Source organism: Scyliorhinus canicula, chromosome 25 (genome assembly GCF_902713615.1).
Source record: "Scyliorhinus canicula chromosome 25, sScyCan1.1, whole genome shotgun sequence".
Taxonomy (NCBI): domain Eukaryota; kingdom Metazoa; phylum Chordata; class Chondrichthyes; order Carcharhiniformes; family Scyliorhinidae; genus Scyliorhinus; species Scyliorhinus canicula.
Window position 1 is genome coordinate 1,312,329 of NC_052170.1, and position 24,761 is coordinate 1,337,089.

At 47.8% G+C, this 24,761-nt stretch overlaps 1 protein-coding gene across 2 annotated transcripts in view; it reads left to right on the forward strand.

The window, feature by feature from the left end:
* The window catches only part of LOC119957195 (cAMP-specific 3',5'-cyclic phosphodiesterase 4B-like), a 597,446-nt gene that overhangs the window by 475,694 nt on the left and 96,991 nt on the right, over positions 1-24,761 (forward strand). For both annotated transcript variants that reach the window (XM_038785008.1, XM_038785007.1), the window contains one exon: positions 19,417-19,487. In XM_038785008.1, the coding sequence (XP_038640936.1) occupies positions 19,417-19,487 (71 nt within the window). The remainder of the gene's footprint in view (positions 1-19,416; positions 19,488-24,761) is intronic.

Genomic DNA, 24,761 nt, shown 5'->3' on the forward strand with positions numbered 1-24,761 from the left:
AGCCAGGAATCAAACCTGGGACCCTGGAACGATGAAGCAACTGTCCTGACCACTGTGCTACTGTGTCGCCCATGGTTGGCTGGTGTGAGAAATGGAAAATTATAGAAGAGTACAGATGAGAGTGTGACAGGGACATTTGAGACCTCAGGGAGAGGTTGTCTCTATCCTTTTGCGAGGTACCCCTGGCCTGGGGTAGGAGTCCCATACTCAGAGCCCTGAGCCGTAGCCAACAATGGAAGCAGCAAACTTTCAGTGGTGATGGCAGAAATATCTCAATAGACAACAGCTGCTTATAGGGGGAGTAAGTATTTATCCAATTCACTTTTGAAAGTTATTATCAAACTACTTTCACCTCCCTTTTAGTCAGTGCATTTCAGAGCACTGTGTAAACAAATTCTTCTCATCTCCCTGGGACTCTCTTGGCAGTTCCCTCTGCCTGAACCCTCTGCTGACTGCTCCTCCTGACATTGCAAACTGCAACTGTTTTTTCAACTCCATAAAAACCTCTCAAAATTATGAGGCCTCAACTAAGCTTCACCTTAACCACATCTGTTCCAATAAGAACGATCCTTACCTCTCCACATATCTGATGTGCCTCATCCCTTGTATCATTCTAGTAAATCTCCTCTCCACTCTCTCCAAGGACTTGACGTCCTTTCTAAAGTTCGAGACACAATACTGCAACTGGGGCCTAACCAGTGTTTTAGAAAAGTTTATAAAACTTCCTGTTTTTGTATTCTCTACCTCTATTTATAAACCCAAGGACCCTATAGGCTTTTAACAGTTTCTCAACTTCTCCTGCTATCTTTAATGTATGCATACGCACCCACCCGTCTGTTCCTATGTCCCTTTAAAACTAACATTTAGTATATTTTGCCTCTCTTTACTCTTCATCTCACAATTCTAACCTTCAACTTCATCTGCTATGCATTGTCCATTTCACCAGTCTGTCTATATCCTCCCGAAGTTTAATATCCTTCTCACTGTTTGCTGTATTTCTGAGTTTTGTGTCATCTGCAAACTTTAAAATGATGTTCTGTACACCCATGACCAAGTCATTAATATGGGTCAAAAAAGAGTAATGTTTCTAACACCAACCCCCCGGGAAACACAACTGTACACTTCCCTCCAGGCCAAAAATGTGTTTGCATTAATCTCTGCTCTCTGAGCCAAATTTATATCCATGCTGACATTTCCTCTTTAATCCCATGGGTTTCTGTTTTGCTGACATGTCTATTACTCGGTCCTCTGTCAAACACTTCTAAACATCTGTATAGAAAATGACTGGCTGAAACTTATTGTATATTTTTCCAAGTAAAAGTAAATTTTGTCCAGATTATGGTCCCTCTCACTGACTTTAGGCTGGCTGACCTGAGGTTACTGCTGTTATTCCCTATCCCCTTTCTTAAACAGGGTTTAACCTTTGCAATCCCCCAGTCCTCTGGCACCACTTCTATTTCCAAGAAGGACTGGAACATCGTGGCCAGAGCTTTACTTTGCTCGGTGACCGAGAGGATGCATCTGATCAAATCGGCTGACTTTTCCACTTTGATGTGCTGCCAACCTTTTAAGTACTTCCTCTATTTTTATCGAAGCGAATTTCACTACCCTTTGCTGTGACATCAGAAACATCTCTTTTGCAGAGTCAGATGCAAAGTGTTCATTTATACCTCAACCATGCGCTCTGCCTTCTCAGAAAGATCAGCTGTTTGATCCTTAATCTGCCCCACCCTTCCTCTGCCGACTGTCACAACCTCCCTGGAGGTCACGGGGTGAGGACCACCCGACCTGAGTGTAGGTCGGGGTGGGAATCCCCTCAGGGAGTAGAGTAACTATGTGTACGTATTAATAAGCCATTATTTTTGCATTCTACCCTTCGTTGCTTGTGATCACTCTGTGCGGATTTTACACTGGCGACGAGGATTAAGTGGAGCTGCCATCGGTGCCAAGTGCTGCAAACCCGGACCACTTCTCATTGGCCTCAGGAGGCCACTGTCCAGTCGACAGAGATGCCTCACCTGGAAAATTGGAGCAGTTTGATGCAGGCACTGAGGACTGGGGGCAATACGTTGAGCAGATGCAATACTTCTTTAGAACAAACGCCATACTCGGCGATGAACGGCAAACGGTCATCCTGCTTACGGCTTGCGGAGGGGCCACGTTCAGTATAATTAAAGACTGACCTACCCTGATACACCAGATACGTGGTCATTCGCCACCTTAGTAGTTTTAGTCGGGGAACATTTTAACCCCAAGCCACTGATAACTGTCGGTGTTTTTGGTCACAGTCACCCAGGGTCAGGGGGAATCCATTACTGACTACAAAATCTCGCTGAATTCTGTGAGTTCAGAACGAAGCCTTGAGAGACCCCTTGGTTTGTGGGATCCGCGACGTAGCAAGGCAGAAACTCACTTAGATTTGGAGCGGGCAGTTGAGATCGCTATCTCTTGTGAAAGCGCGGAATAGGAAATCCAGGAGCCCCAAGGAATGGCGGTGCCAGACTGAGGATGCTTGAACGATTGCCATACAGCCTCTCTGCATTTAATTTCATCTACGATTTGTCCACCCATTCCACCAATGGCTATGTCCTTTTGAAGGTCTCCACTATCCTCCTCACAGTTCGCAATGCTGCCAAGTTTCAGACCATGTACAAGTTTTGAAAATATGCTCTGTGTACTAAGGTCCAGGTAATTAATATATACCAGAGAAAGCAAGGGTCCTAACACCAAACTCCACTGCAACCCTACCTCTGGTCTGATGAACAACCATCAAGCACTACTTTCTGAGGCTTCCGGTGTGCACCATGGAGTAGGTGGTCACACACAAGGCAGCTCCTACCCAAGGTTACAGAAAAGAGCTCTTTTTTAAGCAATACGGGGAGGAATTTTGATGAAACGGCGTAGGTGAATGTTGGAGGAGTACTTTCCCCCAGGAATGATATGTTTCTTGGTTACCAGACCCGCAGAAACAGTGAAAGATTTGGCTGAAGCTGCAGCAAAGACAAAAGCCTCTTCCAGCAGGCAGGCGGGGGAAGGGCCGGCTTAGAGGCCTCAAGCTGACCTGAGGGCCTTTATTAAAGCTGAATTCTAGCAGCAGAGGGAACAACTGTGAAAAGATCTCACCAAGGCCATTGAAGAAGCGGTGACGGCTGACTTCCGGTGACGGCGGGCAGGAGGCAGCCGCGTGTTGGAAAGCTCCCGTTTGGGAACGGCATTGTCGGGGATTGACGCCTGGTCCTAGGGGCAACGAAGGCGGTGAAGGCCAGGGAAGTACAGGGAAGTACATTGAAAGTACAGGGAAGGGATATGTCGAGGACCAGTAAGAAAACAGCTGAAAGTTCGTTGAGAGAGGTCACCGTGGGATCACCAAGGAAAATGGAGGCTGGAGCACCAGGGGAGGCCGCATTGCTTACGGCTAAAGAAATAACTAAGGTGATGGCTGCGGAATTTGAAAGGCAGTTTACAAAATACATGGAGACAATGAAAAAATGAAATGAAATGAAAATTGCTTATTGTCACGAGTAGGCTTCAATGAAGTTACTGTGAAAAGTCCCTAGTCGCCACATTCCGGCGCCTGTTCGGGGAGGCTGGTACGGGAATTGAACCGTGCTGCTGGCCTGCCTTGGTCTGCTTTACAAGCCAGCGATTTAGCCCAGTGTGCTAAACCAGCCCCTTCATGAAGGTACATACTGGATCCCTTATGGGTTGTACTAGGACAGCTATTTTTCTTGATAGAGACTTGGGACCAGATTCCGCAGGAATGAGGAAGGAGATGAGGGAGGTTTTGAGTGTGCTGGTGGAGGAGGCACTAATGGAGTGTGCTGGTGGAGGAGGCACTAATGGAGTGTGCTGGTGGAGGAGGCGATTTCCCCGGTGACGACGGCGGTGGCGAGCGCAGTGGCGGAGGTGCGGGAGCAAGGGGAGGCGCTGAAGGAAGTGGAGGAGACATTATTGCAGCACGGTGATCAACTTACGTCGATGGGGAAGGAGATGCGGAAGGTGATGGATATTAATAAGGATCTGCGAGGAAAAATGGAAGACCTGGAAAACAGGTCCAGGCGACAGAACTTGAGGATTGTGGGGCTGCCTGAAGGAGTTGAAGGGCCGAGGCCGACTGAGTATTTTGCCGCGATGCTGGCGAAACCCTCATCAACCTTCTCTGTTTAGTCATAAAAGAACTCTAGCAGGTTATTCAAATGTAATTTGCCCTTCGTGGTACTTTTTAAAGGATAGGTTTGCAGACCGTGAAAGTACAAACAAACAAGAGCTTTATTGGAAAGGTCTTGTCACACAGGCTGCGAGACTAGACTGTCTATTAGTCTGCCTAAACTGTCGATGATGTCATCAATACATCACGTAATCAAACTTTTACAGTAACCTTGTTCCAATTAGGGACAAATATGAACACACGACACTTTCCTCCCCCTTTACATCAGAGTTGTCTGGAGGCTGACTCGGTGTTGAAATGTCCTCAACTAGGATGCTGCTTGAACAAACGGTTCAGCCAAGCCCATTGGTGGAGGGATGATAAGGATCGGATCGGATGTGTTGGATTCCATTTTGCTTTAGATAATTTGTGAATTCTTGTGGAATGTACCGTGGCCCATTGCCACCCCAACAAGTTGTTGAGGGAAACCAAATCTTACAAAAATCTCATCCAGTGTTTCCATTGTTCTCGCCGCGGGCGTAGTATTTATAATGGTGACTTCAGGCCATTTTGAGTGCGCGTTGGCCATAATGAAAATTCCTCCAAATGGTCCAGCATAATCTCTGTGAACTCTTTGCCATGGTCCTTTTGGTTGTAATGGCACTAGTGGCAGCAGGTTCCGAACCTATACACAAGCCAAATTCATACCGGCCTTCTCCTCGATTTCCCCATCAACCCCTGGCCACCAAAAATACCTTCTGGCCATCTCCTTCATCCTTACTATCCCACAGTGACCTTCATGGAGTTGGATTAGGACACGTTTCCTTCACAATGATGACCCTCATTCTCCAGAAGAGACAGCCAGCTTGTACGGGTAGTTCGAGTCTTCAGGTAACACATGGCTCCAGCTCAGGGTTTGCTCCCGGAGACTTGCCACGATGCACCATGTCCATAACTTGTGCAATTGTGGATTATTTCTGGAATACTTCTTAACTTGTCCTGCAGTTACAGCAGTGTTATCAACTTCTTAGATATAGAAGAAATGACCACTTCTTAGTGGTAAGAAGTGGTAATGAATAGTGGTAGGAATACACTTGATTTTTCAGCAGTGGACACACTTGGTTTGGAACTGTGGACACACTGGGTCTTAGAGCGAGCTGTGTACATACTCAGGGTTAGGGCTATGAACACAATCGTGGCGCACAGCGCACTTGTTCAGAATTGATCTGGAGTTCTGTCCACCTTTTCTAATTAATCTCCAGACCATTCATTACCATGTGTTTCAATTAAAACAATTGGACAATTAAGCCCTGCTATATATATATAGTCTCATTAATGACTTGTTGATTTGAAATGTCTCTCTCAAACATTTTCAAGTTGGAGGATGCGGGAGAAGAAAAATTGGTAATTTTTGGGGCAGCACGGTAGCATTGTGGATAGCACAATTGCTTCACAGCTCCAGGGTCCCAGGTTCGATTCCCGGCTTGGGTCACTGTCTGTGTGGAGTCTGCACATCCTCCCCGTGTCTGCGTGGGTTTCCTCCGGGTGCTCCGGTTTCCTCCCACAGTCCAAAGATGTGCAGGTTAGGTGGATTGGCCATGCTAAATTGCCCTTAGTGTTGGGTGGGGTTACTGGGTTATGGGGATAGGGTGGAGGTGTTGACCTTGGGTAGGGTGCTCTTTCCAAGAGCCGGTGCAGTCTCGATGGGCCAAATGGTTTCCTTCTGCACTGTAAATTCTATGAAATTCTATAATTAAAATGAGGTGTTATGGGACCTCGAAGAATCATTAACTGCAATTCCTGCTTGTACTTGTGCTACGTTCCCACACTTTAGAACTCTATCGTTGGCTGTAAAATGCTGAGGTTGTGAGGAGATCCTGTATAAATGAACCTTCTTTCTTGTCAGGAGCATCCCAGGAACTATCCCCAGTCAGAGCAATAAGCTAATCTCAGGTGCAGTGGCTGTGGGAACATTAGACCTGGCCTCAGTACCCTGCATTATGAAGGGAAACTATCAATAAGGTTTCCTGCTGCTGATTAACAGCCTTTGAAATCTGCTCAATACACAATGGGCTGGATTCTCCAGCAGATTTTGGGATTCCAACGTCGGTGCCCTGAGCCCACCCATGACATCAGCGGCCTTCTCATGCCTGCCTCCTGACTGGCCTCCTCCAGGATTGCTGTCTCACTGGGCAGGCAGGCTCCCGATGCAGCAGGCCCAGAGCAATATCATGCCAGCAATCCCACCAGGGAATGTGGGTGCTGCTGAGGCTGGGAGGGGAGGGCGAAGGCTCCTCAATATGGGGGCGCTCAAGCTGCCTACATTGAATTTATAAATGAAAAGCTGACAATGCCGTTAGAATGGAGGGGAAATCTCTTCTTCAGGCCTGTGTACAATGGGAATGTGGCTTTTCATCCACATGGCCCCCTCCCTCACAGGAGCATGGAAACTCAAGCTCCATTGGCCCCCTGGCCTTCCACTGGGAGGCTGCCTTAATTGAGCCAGAGGCCTCCACACACACACACTGCTATGGCTACCCCGACCTCGGTAACACTGGCACTGGTGCAAAATAGCCCCCAGCCGACTTAATTTGACTAATTAGCTACCTGCCGACACGGAGCTGTCTCTGTTCCCAGCCCACTGCTGGCAAGTTCTGGGGGGTGGAAACGCATCGGGAAGTTGTCAGGATACAGCTTCCCACTATTTTCCCAACTTTCCCACTTGCAATGGGTCTGCCTGCTTGTGCGACTGTGGGAAAATTGGACAAACAGCTTCTGTTACTTGATTCTGTTCCCACAATCAATAATGTTCTGGCTGGTATTTAAAAAAACATTTCCTCAAAATTATTTTTATACAAAGTATCTCTCCTCCCCCCTCCCCCCCGCCAGGTGATAAGTTGCAATCGAGCAATGGTAACTTCAGATCAAAGTGTGTCAGGACTTTGGACTTTAATGTTATCTCTTCAGCTTGTCGGAGGCCTTCTCCCACTGACCAGCCCATTCACATTTCCTGTTTTGACACAATAAGTGAGGAAAGGCTTGAGAGTAGCTGCTGGATTAGGGAAAACCTTCCATAATAATTTAATAAGTCCAAAAACTATTGAAGTCGATTTACATTTTGATGTGCAGGTGTGTCAGTTATGGGTTTTAGTTTTGAAGGCGATTTGTGCCGTCGCTTCACAAATGTGACATGCCCCAGCTATTCAAGAGGAGGCAGTGACCCAGTGGTATTGTCACTGGATTAGTAAGCCAGAGACCCAGAGTAATGCTCTGGGGATCCGGGTTCAAATCCCGCCACTGCAGATGATGAAATTTTAATACAATAAAAAAAATCTGGAATTAAAAGTCTAATAATGATCATAAAACATCCGGGCAGCACAGTGGTTAGCACTGTGGCTTCACAGCTCCAGGGTCCCAGGTTCGATTCCCGGCTTGGGTCACTGTCTGCGCGGAATCTGCACGTTCTCCCCGTGTCTGCGTGGATTTCCTCCGGGTGCTCCGGTTTCCTCCCACAGTCCAAAGACGTGCAGGTTAGGTGGATTGGCCATGCTAAATTGCCCCTTAGTGTCCAAAACGGTTAGGAGGGGTTATTGGGTTATGGGGATAGGGTGGAAGTGAGGGTTTAAGTGGGTCGGTGCAGACTCGATGGGCCGAATGGCCTCCTTCTGCACTGTATGTTCTATGTTCATTGTCGATTGTCGTAAAACCCCATCTGGTTCACTAAATTCCTTACGGGTAGGAAATCTGCCGTCCTTACCCGGTCTGGCCTACATGTGACTCCAGACCCACAGTAATGTGTGTGGTGGTATGATTAGCATAGATGCCTGCCATTGGTGCAGAACACCGGCTTACCATTGGCCCTGGTCGGTCATGTGCCTCACGACCGATTGGTTGAGACCAGTCATGTGACGGTTCCCCGATTGGTCGAGAGGCTGAGTTAACCCCGCCTCCAGAGCAGGGTATAAATACCCAGTACTCCCGGCGGTCGTCCATTTACTGTAATCAACCGCAGGGCTAACATCTAGCTGATTAAAGCCATACTTTTGTACAGCAACTCGTCTCGCATTCAATTGATGGTACATCAATGTGGTTGACTCTTAACTGCCCCTCAAGGGCAATCAGGGATGGGCAATAAATGCTGGCACAGCCTGCATCCCAGGAACGAATAATATAAAAAGATTTGAAGAATTCACATTTATCCTTTCATACTCATATTCCGGAATCTTCCCATCTCTGGAGTGGTGCATTTTTTCTGAGGAGCTGCTGCTGTTTTTTTCCCCCCCTTTCCACTCCGAGTTCGAGGCATGGACTGTGGGGAAAGTCGTTCAGCACACCTTCCCCCACCGGGAGACATCGAAAAATTTCCGTTTTGGGCTCTCAAAAGAGCCGAAAAGTCTCTTTAAAACGGGAGCTCCCAAATGTGTGGCTTCCTACTCCATCACAGCCACCGGAAGTCCTGTTTGAAACTTGTTTCTTTCTCCAAACACACGTTTGATGTGCCCTTTTGTACAACAATTCTTGCATTTTCAATCTTTACTCCTACAATCACTCTCTCTGTGCCCCGTTTTTGCACGTCGATGGAATTTTGATCCTGTGTCAGTGTTAAGGGTTTCAGCCGATACTTTGTGACCTTTAGTGCTGGAGCCTAATTGTTGCGCTTCCTGAGCTGTTACTTCCATAGAGATCGCGTCTTCTAAAGCCTTCTTTAGATCTAAGTTACTTTCTGTTATCAACTTTTCTGGATAGCTTTTCTTCTTCACCCACACTCAAGTCTGTCTCTAATGGTGTCGTTCAAGACCACTCCAAATTCACAAAATTCAGCTAATTTCTTTGAAGTAACTATGAATTGTGTGTTTGATTCTCCTTCTTGCTGGTTATATTGGTGGAACCTGAAAATCTTGGCGGTGACCAAGGGGTTTAGATGGGAAGGGACCCTGCAAGATCTCCACTACTTCACTCAGTCCTCCAGCCTGTTATTTCTGTTTCTCCTCCATCCTCCTCAGGAGGGTCGGAACTACTATGTCCGCCGCAATTTTGTTCATCTGCACAAAGTATTTGATCTTTCAGCGTCTGAGCTGCAGTGCTCAGCATTTTAATTATTTGATCGCATGGAGCCAAAACCTGCCACCATTATTACTGCAAAAGCTGGATGTGCCTCAACATTTCTGCCACTACCTTCCTTTTGCTTCCTTTCAAACAGCGTAATCCTGAGCTCAACCTGTTCCTTTCCGAGTTTTGCAAGGCATGTTGCAAAATTCCCGGAGTCTCAATTAATTGTTGCAGGTATTTGTTACTTGCCACTCTCAGTAGAGGGAGCACTGTCCCTGGTCAGCTTATTTTGATGCTGTTTTCACCAAAACCTTTGTTTAAATTTTGGATCCTTCGATGGTCCTGCTATATTATTTGGCATCCCTCTGTTGCCAGCTTTGATGTAGAAATGTTCTTATTTTCTTAATCCGTTTTTGGATGGCTGCACAATGGATCAACAATGTTTCTTACTCCACCGGACTCCTGCAGGTCCTTCCACGTGTTTGCGTGTGGATCAACCTCCTCATCGCCAGTTTCTTGGTGGTAATTTTAAAGGATAGACTCGCAGACCACGACAGTACAAACCAACAAGAGGTTTTTGTCTCTACAGGTCGCGAAACCAGACTGACTGTGAGCCCGCCTGAACTGGCAATGATGCCATCAATATGTCACACTATCAAACTCTAAAAATGAGTCTATTCCAAATAGGAACAAACAGGAATACACAACACCCTTAACAAATCCATTCTGGCATGCCTGGCTTAACTTACATTCGCTCAAATGACCATTAATTTTCTCCTTACCTAGAAGCTTCCCCACCACTGAGGTTAAACTCACGAGCCTATAGTTGCCGACCTTTGCATCCCTTTAGAATAAGAATGTAACATTTGCAATTTTCCAGTCCGCTGGCACCAGCCCTGAGTCTAAGGAAGACTGAAAAATGGTCAGTGCCTCCACAATTTCCACTCATTCCCTCAGTATCCTTGGATGCATCGTAATCCATCCTCCGTGCTTTATCAGCTTGAAGTTCAGACAGCCTGTCCAATACCTACTCCTTCTCAGTTTTAAACCTTTTGAGTGTCTTGACTACCTCCTCTTTCGTCATGCCCGAGAATATCAGAAACCATTTACAATCAACTTCATTGATTTCATGAAGGCTTCAATAGCGCCCATCGGAAGTCACGCTGATACATCACACAACGCAGTATCCCGTCGTGGTGCACTAACATCTTCAAAGCTTATACAGTAACTCCAGCTACCACAGGAGCACCAGACACTCCTTCACATCATCACAGAATATGACAAGGCAGCATACTTTCTGCATTCCGTTTCCTCTTGGCTATTGTTGTCACCTTGAGTAGGAAAGCAATGATGGTCCAGATTTGGCATTCTGTGACAACACTAGTTGACAGAGCGGATTTCACAGACAGCACCACCTTGCTGGCTGGGGAACTGGGCACACTCCAAGACATTATCTCCAGTTTCAAAGTAGCAGCACCAGATTTGGTCCACAGAACAGCTGTGAGCAATCCAAGACTGTGATGGCTGGATGGCAACAAGGTCCTGCCATTACCATGGAGCAACAGAATATTAACCACTTCCTGTATCTGACAATGCACAGGGAGCTTTACTCTGTATCACACCCAGTGCTCTACCTGTCCTGGGAGTGTTTGATGGGGACAGTGTAGAGGGAGCTTTACTCTGTATCACACCCAGTGCTGTACCTGTCCTGGGAGTGTTTGATGGGGGACAGTGTAGAGGGAGCTTTACTCTGTATCTAACCCAGTGCTGTACCTGTCCTGGGAGTGTTTGATGGGGGACAGTGTAGAGGGAGCTTTACTCTGTACCTGACCCCGTGCTGTACCTGTCCTGGGAGTGTTTGATGGGAACAGTGTAGAGGGAGCTTTACTCTGTATCTAACCCCGTGCTGTACCTGTCCTGGGAGTGTTTGATGGGGACAGTGTAGAGGGAGCTTTACTCTGTATCTAACCCCGTGCTGTACCTGTCCTGGGAGTGTTTGATGGGGACAGTGTAGAGGGAGCTTTACTCTGTATCACACCCAGTGCTGTACCTGTCCTGGGAGTGTTTGATGGGGACAGTGTAGAGGGAGCTTTACTCTGTATCTCTCCCAGTGCTGTACCTGTCCTGGGAGTGTTTGATGGGGACAGTGTAGAGGGAGCTTTACTCTGTATCACACCCAGTGCTGTACCTGTCCTGGGAGTGTTTGATGGGGACAGTGTAGAGGGAGCTTTACTCTGTATCACACCCTGTGCTGTACCTGTCCTGGGAGTGTTTGATTGAGACAATGTAGAGGGAGCTTTACTCTGTATCACACCCAGTGCTGTACCTGTCCTGGGAGTGTTTGATGGGGACAGTGTAGAGGGAGCTTTACTCTGTATCACACCCAGTGCTGTACCTGTCCTGGGAAAGTTTGATGGAGACAGTGTAGAGGGAGCTTTACTCTGTATCTAACCCCGTGCTGTACCTGTCCTGGGAGTGTTTGATGGGGACAGTGTAGCGGGAGCTTTACTCTGTATCTAACCCCGTGCTGTACCTGTCCTGGGAGTGTTTGATGGGGACAGTGTAGAGGGAGCTTTACTCTGTATCTAACCCCGTGCTGTACCTGTCCTGGGAGTGTTTGATGGGGACAGTGTAGAGGGAGCTTTACTCTGTATCACACCCAGTGCTGTACCTGTCCTGGGAGTGTTTGATGGGGACAGTATAGAGGGAGCTTTACTCTGTATCTAACCCCGTGCTGTACCTGTCCTGGGAGTGTTTGATGGGGACAGTATAGAGGGAGCTTTACTCTGTATCACACCCAGTGCTGTACCTGTCCTGGGAAAGTTTGATGGGGTCAGTGTAGAGGGAGCTTTACTCTGTATCTAACCCCGTGCTGTACCTGTCCTGGGAGTGTTTGATGGGGTCAGTGTGGAGGGAGCTTTACTCTGTATCACACCCAGTGCTGTACCTGTCCTGGGAGTGTTTGATGGGGACAGTGTAGAGGGAGCTTTACTCTGTATCTAACCCCGTGCTGTACCTGTCCTGGGAGTGTTTGATGGGGACAGTGTAGAGGGAGCTTTACTCTGTATCTAACCCAGTGCTGTACCTGTCCTGGGAGTGTTTGATGGGGACAGTGTAGAGGGAGCTTTACTCTGTATCTAACCCCGTGCTGTACCTGTTCTGGGAGTGTTTGATGGGGACAGTGTAGAGGGAGCTTTACTCTGTATCTAACCCCGTGCTGTACCTGTTCTGGGAGTGTTTGATGGGGACAGTGTAGAGGGAGCTTTACTCTGTATCTAACCCCATGCTGTACCTGTCCTGGGAGTGTTTGATGGGGACAGTGTAGAGGGAGCTTTACTCTGTATCAAACCCCGTGCTGTACCTGTCCTGGGAGTGTTTGATGGGGCAGTGTAGAGGGAGCTTTACTCTGTATCTAACCCAGTGCTGTACCTGTCCTGGGAGTGTTTGATGGGGACAGTGTAGAGGGAGCTTTACTCTGTATCTAACCCAGTGCTGTACCTGTCCTGGGAGTGTTTGATGTGGACAGTGTAGAGGGAGCTTTACTCTGTATCTAACCCCGTGCTGTACCTGTCCTGGGAGTGATGGATGGGGACAGTGTAGAGGGAGCTTTACTCTGTATCTAACCCCGTGCTGTACCTGTCCTGGGAGTGTTTGATGGGGACAGTGTAGAGGGAGCTTTACTCTGTATCTAACCCAGTGCTGTACCTGTCCTGGGAGTGTTTGATGGGGACAGTGTAGAGGGAGCTTTACTCTGTATCTAACCCCGTGCTGTACCTGTTCTGGGAGTGTTTGATGGGGACAGTGTAGAGGGAGCTTTACTCTGTATCTAACCCCGTGCTGTACCTGTCCTGGGAGTGTTTGATGGGGACAGTGTAGAGGGAGCTTTACTCTGTATCACACCCCGTGCTGTACCTGTCCTGGGAAAGTTTGATGGGGTCAGTGTAGAGGGAGCTTTACTCTGTATCTAACCCAGTGCTGTACCTGTCCTGGGAGTGTTTGATGGGGACAGTGTAGAGGGAGCTTTACTCTGTATCTAACCCTGTGCAGTACCTGTCCTGGGAGTGTTTGATGGGGTCAGTGTGGAGGGAGCTTTACTCTGTATCACACCCAGTGCTGTACCTGTCCTGGGAGTGTTTGATGGGGACAGTGTAGAGGGAGCTTTACTCTGTATCTAACCCCGTGCTGTACCTGTCCTGGGAGTGTTTGATGGGGACAGTGTAGAGGGAGCTTTACTCTGTATCTAACCCAGTGCTGTACCTGTCCTGGGAGTGTTTGATGGGGACAGTGTAGAGGGAGCTTTACTCTGTATCTAACCCCGTGCTGTACCTGTTCTGGGAGTGTTTGATGGGGACAGTGTAGAGGGAGCTTTACTCTGTATCTAACCCCGTGCTGTACCTGTTCTGGGAGTGTTTGATGGGGACAGTGTAGAGGGAGCTTTACTCTGTATCTAACCCCATGCTGTACCTGTCCTGGGAGTGTTTGATGGGGACAGTGTAGAGGGAGCTTTACTCTGTATCAAACCCCGTGCTGTACCTGTCCTGGGAGTGTTTGATGGGGCAGTGTAGAGGGAGCTTTACTCTGTATCTAACCCAGTGCTGTACCTGTCCTGGGAGTGTTTGATGGGGACAGTGTAGAGGGAGCTTTACTCTGTATCTAACCCAGTGCTGTACCTGTCCTGGGAGTGTTTGATGTGGACAGTGTAGAGGGAGCTTTACTCTGTATCTAATCCCGTGCTGTACCTGTCCTGGGAGTGATGGATGGGGACAGTGTAGAGGGAGCTTTACTCTGTATCTAACCCCGTGCTGTACCTGTCCTGGGAGTGTTTGATGGGGACAGTGTAGAGGGAGCTTTACTCTGTATCTAACCCAGTGCTGTACCTGTCCTGGGAGTGTTTGATGGGGACAGTGTAGAGGGAGCTTTACTCTGTATCTAACCCCGTGCTGTACCTGTTCTGGGAGTGTTTGATGGGGACAGTGTAGAGGGAGCTTTACTCTGTATCTAACCCCGTGCTGTACCTGTCCTGGGAGTGTTTGATGGGGACAGTGTAGAGGGAGCTTTACTCTGTATCTCACCCCGTGCTGTACCTGTCCTGGGAAAGTTTGATGGGGTCAGTGTAGAGGGAGCTTTACTCTGTATCTAACCCAGTGCTGTACCTGTCCTGGGAGTGTTTGATGGGGACAGTGTAGAGGGAGCTTTACTCTGTATCTAACCCTGTGCAGTACCTGTCCTGGGAGTGTTTGATGGGGACAGTGTAGAGGGAGCTTTACTCTGTATCTAACCCTGTGCTGTACCTGTCCTGGGAGTGTTTGATGGGGACAGTGTAGAGGGAGCTTTACTCTGTATCTAACCCAGTGCTGTACCTGTCCTGGGAGTGTTTGATGGGGACAGTGTAGAGGGAGCTTTACTCTGTATCTAACCCCGTGCTGTACCTGTTCTGGGAGTGTTTGATGGGGACAGTGTAGAGGGAGCTTTACTCTGTATCTAACCCCGTGCTGTACCTGTTCTGGGAGTGTTTGATGGGGACAGTGTAGAGGGAGCTTTACTCTGTATCTAACCCCATGCTGTACCTGTCCTGGGAGTGTTTGATGGGGACAGTGTAGAGGAAGCTTTACTCTGTATCAAACCCCGTGCTGTACCTGTCCTGGGAGTGTTTGATGGGGCAGTGTAGAGGGAGCTTTACTCTGTATCTAACCCAGTGCTGTACCTGTCCTGGGAGTGTTTGATGGGGACAGTGTAGAGGGAGCTTTACTCTGTATCTAACCCAGTGCTGTACCTGTCCTGGGAGTGTTTGATGTGGACAGTGTAGAGGGAGCTTTACTCTGTATCTAATCCCGTGCTGTACCTGTCCTGGGAGTGATGGATGGGGGGACAATGTAGAGGGAGCTTTACTCTGTATCTAACCCCGTGCTATACCTGTCCTGGGAGTGTTTGATGGGGACAGTGTAGAGGGAGCTTTACTCTGTATCACACCCCGTGCTGTACCTGTCCTGGGAGTGTTTGATGGGGCAGTGTAGAGGGAGCTTTACTCTGTATCTAACCCCGTGCTGTACCTGTCCTGGGAGTGTTTGATGGGGACAGTGTAGCGGGAGCTTTACTCTGTATCTAACCCCGTGCTGCACCTGTCCTGGGAGTGTTTGATGGGGACAGTGTAGAGGGAGCTTTACTCTGTATCTAACCCCCGTGTTGTACCTGTCCTGGGAGTGTTTGATGGGACAGTGTAGAGGGAGCTTTACTCTGTATCTAACCCCGTGCTGTACCTGTCCTGGGAGTGTTTGATGGGGACAGTGTAGAGGGAGCTTTACTCTGTATCTAACCCCGTGCTGTACCTGTCCTGGGAGTGTTTGATGGGGACAGTGTAGAGGGAGCTTTACTCTGTATCTAACCCTGTGCAGTACCTGTCCTGGGAGTGTTTGATGGGGACAGTGTAGAGGGAGCTTTACTCTGTATCTAACCCCGTGCTGCACCTGTCCTGGGAGTGTTTGATGGGGACAGTGTAGAGGGAGCTTTACTCTGTATCTAACCCCATGCTGTACCTGTCCTGGGAGTGTTTGATGGGGACAGTGTAGAGGGAGCTTTACTCTGTATCAAACCCCGTGCTGTACCTGTTCTGGGAGTGTTTGATGGGGCAGTGTAGAGGGAGCTTTACTCTGTATCTAACCCAGTGCTGTACCTGTCCTGGGAGTGTTTGATGGGGACAGTGTAGAGGGAGCTTTACTCTGTATCTAACCCAGTGCTGTACCTGTCCTGGGAAAGTTTGATGGGGTCAGTGTAGAGGGAGCTTTACTCTGTATCTAACCCAGTGCTGTACCTGTCCTGGGAGTGATGGATGGGGACAGTGTAGAGGGAGCTTTACTCTGTATCTAACCCCGTGCTGTACCTGTCCTGGGAGTGTTTGATGGGGACAGTGTAGAGGGAGCTTTACTCTGTATCTAACCCAGTGCTGTACCTGTCCTGGGAGTGTTTGATGGGGCAGTGTAGAGGGAGCTTTACTCTGTATCTAACCCCGTGCTGTACCTGTCCTGGGAGTGTTTGATGGGGACAGTGTAGAGGGAGCTTTACTCTGTATCTAACCCCGTGCTGTACCTGTTCTGGGAGTGTTTGATGGGACAGTGTAGAGGGAGCTTTACTCTGTATCTAACCCCGTGCTGTACCTGTTCTGGGAGTGTTTGATGGGGACAGTGTAGAGGGAGCTTTACTCTGTATCAAACCCCGTGCTGTACCTGTCCTGGGAGTGTTTGATGGGGCAGTGTAGAGGGAGCTTTACTCTGTATCTAACCCAGTGCTGTACCTGTCCTGGGAGTGTTTGATGGGGACAGTGTAGAGGGAGCTTTACTCTGTATCTAACCCAGTGCTGTACCTGTCCTGGGAGTGTTTGATGTGGACAGTGTAGAGGGAGCTTTACTCTGTATCTAATCCCGTGCTGTACCTGTCCTGGGAGTGATGGATGGGGGGACAATGTAGAGGGAGCTTTACTCTGTATCTAACCCCGTGCTATACCTGTCCTGGGAGTGTTTGATGGGGACAGTGTAGAGGGAGCTTTAGTCTGTATCACACCCCGTGCTGTACCTGTCCTGGGAGTGTTTGATGGGGCAGTGTAGAGGTAGCTTTACTCTGTATCTAACCCCGTGCTGTACCTGTCCTGGGAGTGTTTGATGGGGACAGTGTAGCGGGAGCTTTACTCTGTATCTAACCTCGTGCTGCACCTGTCCTGGGAGTGTTTGATGGGGACAGTGTAGAGGGAGCTTTACTCTGTATCTAACCCCCGTGTTGTACCTGTCCTGGGAGTGTTTGATGGGGACAGTGTAGAGGGAGCTTTACTCTGTATCTAACCCCGTGCTGTACCTGTCCTGGGAGTGTTTGATGGGGACAGTGTAGAGGGAGCTTTACTCTGTATCTAACCCCGTGCTGTACCTGTCCTGGGAGTGTTTGATGGGGACAGTGTAGAGGGAGCTTTACTCTGTATCTAACCCTGTGCAGTACCTGTCCTGGGAGTGTTTGATGGGGCAGTGTAGAGGGAGCTTTACTCTGTATCTAACCCAGTGCTGTACCTGTCCTGGGAGTGTTTGATGGGGACAGTGTAGAGGGAGCTTTACTCTGTATCTAACCCAGTGCTGTACCTGTCCTGGGAGTGTTTGATGTGGACAGTGTAGAGGGAGCTTTACTCTGTATCTAATCCCGTGCTGTACCTGTCCTGGGAGTGATGGATGGGGGGACAATGTAGAGGGAGCTTTACTCTGTATCTAACCCCGTGCTATACCTGTCCTGGGAGTGTTTGATGGGGACAGTGTAGAGGGAGCTTTACTCTGTATCACACCCCGTGCTGTACCTGTCCTGGGAGTGTTTGATGGGGCAGTGTAGAGGGAGCTTTACTCTGTATCTAACCCCGTGCTGTACCTGTCCTGGGAGTGTTTGATGGGGACAGTGTAGCGGGAGCTTTACTCTGTATCTAACCCCGTGCTGCACCTGTCCTGGGAGTGTTTGATGGGGACAGTGTAGAGGGAGCTTTACTCTGTATCTAACCCCCGTGTTGTACCTGTCCTGGGAGTGTTTGATGGGGACAGTGTAGAGGGAGCTTTACTCTGTATCTAACCCAGTGCTGTACCTGTCCTGGGAGTGTTTGATGGGGACAGTGTAGAGGGAGCTTTACTCTGTATCTAACCCCGTGCTGTACCTGTCCTGGGAGTGTTTGATGGGGACAGTGTAGAGGGAGCTTTACTCTGTATCTAACCCTGTGCAGTACCTGTCCTGGGAGTGTTTGATGGGGACAGTGTAGAGGGAGCTTTACTCTGTATCTAACCCCGTGCTTCACCTGTCCTGGGAGTGTTTGATGGGGACAGTGTAGAGGGAGCTTTACTCTGTATCTAACCCCATGCTGTACCTGTCCTGGGAGTGTTTGATGGGGACAGTGTAGCGGGAGCTTTACTCTGTATCAAACCCCGTGCTGTACCTGTTCTGGGAGTGTTTGATGGGGCAGTGTAGAGGGAGCTTTACTCTGTATCTAACCCAGTGCTGTACCTGTCCTGGGAGTGTTTGATGGGGACAGTGTAGAGGGAGCTTTACTCTGTATCTAACCCAGTGCTGTACCTGTCCTGGGAAAGTTTGATGGGGTCAGTGTAGAGGGAGCTTTACTCTGTATCTAACCCAGTGCTGTACCTGTCCTGGGAGTGATGGATGGGGACAGTGTAGAGGGAGCTTTACTCTGTATCTAACCCCGTGCTGTACCTGTCCTGGGAGTGTTTGATGGGGACAGTGTAGAGGGAGCTTTACTCTGTATCTAACCCAGTGCTGTACCTGTCCTGGGAGTGTTTGATGGGGCAGTGTAGAGGGAGCTTTACTCTGTATCTAACCCCGTGCTGTACCTGTCCTGGGAGTGTTTGATGGGGACAGTGTAGAGGGAGCTTTACTCTGTATCAAACCCCGTGCTGTACCTGTCCTGGGAGTGATGGATGGGGGGACAATGTAGAGGGAGCTTTACTCTGTATCTAACCCCGTGCTATACCTGTCCTGGGAGTGTTTGATGGGGACAGTGTAGAGGGAGCTTTACTCTGTATCACACCCCGTGCTGTACCTGTCCTGGGAGTGTTTGATGGGGCAGTGTAGAGGTAGCTTTACTCTGTATCTAACCCCGTGCTGTACCTGTCCTGGGAGTGTTTGATGGGGACAGTGTAGCGGGAGCTTTACTCTGTATCTAACCTCGTGCTGCACCTGTCCTGGGAGTGTTTGATGGGGACAGTGTAGAGGGAGCTTTACTCTGTATCTAACCCCCGTGTTGTACCTGTCCTGGGAGTGTTTGATGGGGACAGTGTAGAGGGAGCTTTACTCTGTATCTAACCCCGTGCTGTACCTGTCCTGGGAGTGTTTGATGGGGACAGTGTAGAGGGAGCTTTACTCTGTATCTAACCCCGTGCTGTACCTGTCCTGGGAGTGTTTGATGGGGACAGTGTAGAGGGAGCTTTACTCTGTATCTAACCCTGTGCAGTACCTGTCCTGGGAGTGTTTGATGGGGACAGTGTAGAAGGAGCTTTACTCTGTATCTAACCCCGTGCTGCACCTGTCCTGGGAGTGTTTGATGGGGACAGTGTAGAGGGAGCTTTACTCTGTATCACACCCCGTGCTGTACCTGCCCTGGGAGTGTTTGATGGGGACAGTGTAGAGGGAGCTTTACTCTATAGCCCCTGCTGTACCTGCCTTTTACCTATTCCTTTCTTTTTTCCCCTCAGATTCTGGCAAGTTTGCGCAGTGTGAGAAACAACTTCACTGTCCTGGCCAACACTCAAGGACCCCCGAATAAGTGAGTAACAGGAAGCTGCTCTATTCAGCAAATCACAGCACAAGGTGTGGGCCAGTCACAGACCAATCACAGCCCGCCCTGTAGTCACCAATGATTTAGTCATTCACTGGGGGAGTCAATGGGAATATCTCACTGCCCACTCACAGATGTAGACATGTGACCTGTCTTATTTATGTTTTGCCACAGGTTATATAGATTAGTAATGATTCCTCGGAGAATTACTAACTATTCAGTCCAATTTATCCTGTCTGCATCCTGTCTGTCTTTATCCTGTCTGTGTTTAACCTGTCTGCATCATGTCTGGGTTTTTCCTGTCTGTGTTTAACCTGTCTGCATCCTGTCTGGGTTTAACCTGTCTGCATCCTGTCTGTGTTTATCCTGTCTGTGTTTATCCTGTCTGTGTTTATCCTGTCTGTGTTTAACCTGTCTGCACCCTGTCTGTGTTTTTCCTGTCTGTGTTTTTCCTGTCTGTGTTTATCCTGTCTGTGTTTATCCTGTCTGTGTTTTTCCTGTCTGTGTTTTTCCTGTCTGTGTTTTTCCTGTCTGTGTTTATCCTGTCTGTGTTTAACCTGTCTGCATCCTGTCTGTGTTTATCCTGTCTGTGTTTATCCTGTCTGCATCCTGTCTGTGTTTATCCTGTCTGTGTTTAACCTGTCTGTGTTTAACCTGTCTGCATCCTGTCTGTGTTTATCCTGTCTGTGTTTATCCTGTCTGCATCCTGTCTGTGTTTATCCTGTCTGTGTTTAACCTGTCTGCATCCTGTCTGTGTTTAACCTGTCTGCATCCTGTCTGTGTTTATCCTGTCTGCATCCTGTCTGTGTTTATCCTGTCTGGGTTTATCCTGTCTGTGTTTATCCTGTCTGTGTTTATCCTGTCTGTGTTTATCCTGTCTGTGTTTAACCTGTCTGCATCCTGTCTGTGTTTATCCTGTCTGTGTTTAACTTGTCTGTGTTTAACCTGTCTGTGTTTATCCTGTCTGGGTTTATCCGTCTGGATTTATCCTGTCTGTGTTTATCCTGTCTGTGTTTATCCGTCTGGATTTATCCTGTCTGTGTTTATCCTGTCTGTGTTTATCCTGTCTGTGTTTATCCCGTCTGTGTTTAACCTGTCTGTGTTTTTCCTGTCTGTGTTTATCCTGTCTATGTTTAACCTGTCTGCATCCTGTCTGTGTTTATCCTGTCTGTGTTTATCCTGTCTGTGTTTAACCTGTCTGCATCCCGTCTGTGTCTATCCTGTCTGTGTTTATCCTATCTTTGTTTATCCTGTCTGTGTTTAACTTGTCTGCGTCCTGTCTGTGTTTAACCTGTCTGCATCCTGTCTGTGTTTATCCTATCTGTGTTTATCCTGTCTGTGTTTAACCTGTCTGTGTCCTGTCTGTGTTTATCCTATCTGCGTCCTGTCTGTGTTTAACCTGTCTGCGTCCTGTCTGTGTTTATCCTGTCTGCGTCCTGTCTGTGTTTAACCTGTCTGCGTCCTGTCTGTGTTTAACCTGTCTGCATCCTGTCTGTGTTTATCCTATCTGTGTTTATCCTGTCTGTGTTTAACCTGTCTGCGTCCTGTCTGTGTTTATCCTGTCTGTGTTTAACCTGTATGGGTTTTTCCTGTCTGTGTTTAACCTGTCTGTATCCTGTCTGTGTTTATCCTGTTTGCGTTTAACCTGTCTGTGTTTAACCTGTCTGCATCCTGCCTGTATTTATCCTGCCTGTGTTTATCCTGTCTGTGTTTAACCTGTCTGTATCCTGTATGTGTTTATCCGGTCTGTGTTTATCCTGTCTGTGTTTATCCTGTCTGTATTTAACCTGTCTGTGCTTAACCTGTCTGCATCCTGTCTGTGTTTAACCTGTCTGCATCCTGTCTGTGTTTAACCTGTCTGCATCCTGTCTGTGTTTATCCTGTCTGTGTTTATCCTGTCTGTATTTAACCTGTCTGTGCTTAACCTGTCTGCATCCTGTCTGTGTTTACCCTGACTGTATTTAACCTGTCTGTGCTTAACCTGTCTGCATCCTGCCTGTGTTCATCCTGTCTGTGTTTATCCTGTCTGTGTTTATCCTGTCTGTATTAACCTGTCTGTGTTTAACCTGTCTGCATCCTGTCTGTGTTTATCCTGTCTGGGTTTATCCTGTCTGTGTTTATCCTGTCTGTGTTTATCCTGTCTGTGTTTAACCTGTCTGCATCCTGTCTGTGTTCATCCTGTCTGTGTTTATCCTGTCTGTATTTATCCTGCCTGTATTTATCCTGCCTGTGTTTATCCTGTCTGTGTTTAACCTGTCTGCATCCTGTCTGTGTTTATCCTGTCTGTGTTTATCCTGTCTGTGTTTATCTGGTCTGTGCTTAACCTGTCTGCATCCTGTATGTGTTTATCCTGTCTGTGTTTATCCTGTCTGTGTTTAACCTGTCTGGGTTTTTCCTGTCTGGGTTTATCCTGTTTGTGTTTATCCTGTCTGTGTTTAACCTGTCTGTATCCTGTCTGTGTTTATCCAGTCTGTGTTTATCCTGTCTGTGTTTATCCTGTCTGTGCTTAACCTGTCTGCATCCTGTCTGTGTTTATCCTGTCTGTGTTTATCCTGTCTTTGTTTATCCTGTCTGCATCCTGTCTGTGTTTATCCTGTCTGTGTTTATCCTGTCTGTGTTTAACCTGTCTGTGTTTAACCTGTCTGCATCCTGTCTGTGTTTATCCTGTCTGTGTTTATCCTGTCTGTGTTTATCCTGTCTGCATCCTGTCTGTGTTTATCCTGTCTGTGTTTATCCTGTCTGTGTTTATCCAGTCTGCATCCTGTCTGTGTTTATCCTGTCTGTGTTTATCCTGTCTGTGTTTAACCTGTCTGTGTTTAACCTGTCTGCATCCTGTCTGTGTTTATCCTGTCTGTGTTTATCCTGTCTGTGTTTATCCTGTCTGCATCCTGTCTGTGTTTATCCTGTCTGTGTTCATCCTGTCTGTGTTTATCATGTCTGTGTTTATCCTGTCTGTGTTTATCCTGCCTGTATTTATCCTGCCTGTGTTTATCCTGTCTGCGTTTAACCTGTCTGTATCCTGTCTGTGTTTATCCTGTCTGTGTTTATCCTGTCTGTGTTTATCCTGTCTGTGCTTAACCTGTCTGCATCCTGTCTGTGTTCATCCTGTCTGTGTTTATCCTGTCTGTGTTTATCCTGTCTGTGTTTATCCTGCCTGTATTTATCCTGCCTGTGTTTATCCTGTCTGCGTTTAACCTGTCTGTATCCTGTCTGTGTTTATCCTGTCTGTGTTTATCCTGTCTGGGTTTATCCTGTCTGTGTTTAACCTGTCTGCATCCTGTCTGTGTTTATCCTGTCTGGGTTTATCCTGTCTGTGTTTAGCATGTCTGTGTTTAGCATGTCTTCATCCTGTCTGGTTTATCCTGTGTTTATCCTGTCTGTGTTTAACCTGTCTGTGTTTAACCTGTCTGCATCCTGTCTGTGTTTTGCTGTCTGTGTTTATCCTGTCTGTGTTTATCCTGTCTGTATTTATCTTGTCTGTGTTTGTCCTGTCTGTGTTTATTCCTGTCTTTATTTATCCTGTCTGCATCCTGTCTGTATTTATCCTGTCTGTGTTTATTCCTATCTGTGTTTATCCTGTCTGTGTTTTTCCTGTCTGTGTTTGTCCTGTGTTTATCCTGTCTGTGTTTGTCCTGTGTTTATCCTGTCTGTGTTTATCGTGTCTGTATTTATCTTGTCTGTGTTTATTCCTGTCTTTATTTATCCTGTCTGCATCCTGTCTGTATTTATCCTGTCTGTGTTTATTCCTGTCTGTGTTTATCCTGTCTGTGGTTTTCCTGTCTGTGTTTGTCCTGTGTTTATCCTGTCTGTGTTTATCCTGTCTGAATGCTGTCTGTGTTTCTTCAGTCTGCATCCTGTGCGTATTTATCCTGTCTGTATTTATCCTGTGTTCATCCTGTCTGAGTTTATCCTGCCTGCGTTTATCCTCTCTGCGTTTATCCTGTCTGCGTTTATCCTGTCTGTGTTTATCCTGTCTGTGTTTATCCTGTCTGCATTGATCCTGTCTGCGTTTATCCTGTCTGTGTTTATCCTGTCTGTGTTTATCCTGTCTACGTTTATCCTGTCTGCGTTTATCCTGTCTGTGTTTATCCTGTCTGTGTTTATCCTGTCTGCATTGATCCTGTCTGCGTTTATCCTGTCTGTGTTTATCCTGTCTGTGTTTATCCTGTCTGTGTTTATCCTTTGTTAATCCTGTCTGGATGCTGTCTGTCAATCCACTTTGTTTATTTCTGTCTGTCTGTATCATGTCAATGTATTACCTGCGTCTATCCTGTCTGTGTAGTTGCGACTATGCCAACTGTATCCTGTCTAAATTGTCTGCGGGTCCTGTCTGCATCCTGTCTGTGTGTATGCTGTCTGAATCCTGTCTGTGTGTATGGTGTCTGCATCCTGTCTGTGTGTATGGTGTCTGCATCCTGTCTGTGTGTATGCTGTCTGCATCCTGTCTGTGTGTATGCTGTCTGCATCCTGTCTGTGTGTATGGTGTCTGCATCCTGTCTGTGTGTATGCTGTCTGCATCCTGTCTGTGTGTATGGTGTCTGCATCCTGTCTGTATGTATGGTGTCTGAATCCTGTCTGTGTGTATGGTGTCTGCATCCTGTCTGTGTGTATGGTGTCTGCATCCTGTCTGTGTGTATGCTGTCTGCATCCTGTCTGTGTGTATGCTGTCTGCATCCTGTCTGTGTGTATGGTGTCTGCATCCTGTCTGTGTGTATGCTGTCTGCATCCTGTCTGTGTGTATGGTGTCTGCATCCTGTCTGTGTGTATGGTGTCTGCATCCTGTCTGTGTGTATGGTGTCTGCATCCTGTCTGTGTGTATGCTGTCTGCATCCTGTCTGTGTGTATGGTGTCTGCATCCTGTCTGTGTGTATGGTGTCTGCATCCTGTCTGTGTGTATGGTGTCTGCATCCTGTCTGTGTGTATGCTGTCTGCATCCTGTCTGTGTATGGTGTCTGCATCCTGTCTGTGTGTATGCTGTCTGCATCCTGTCTGTGTGTATGGTGTCTGCATCCTGTCTGTGTGTATGCTGTCTGCATCCTGTCTGTGTGTATGGTGTCTGCATCCTGTCTGTGTGTATGCTGTCTGCATCCTGTCTGTGTGTATGGTGTCTGCATCCTGTCTGTGTGTATGCTGTCTGCATCCTGTCTGTGTGTATGGTGTCTGCATCCTGTCTGTGTGTATGCTGTCTGCATCCTGTCTGTGTGTATGCTGCCTGCATCCTGTCTGTGTGTATGGTGTCTGCATCCTGTCTGTATGTATGGT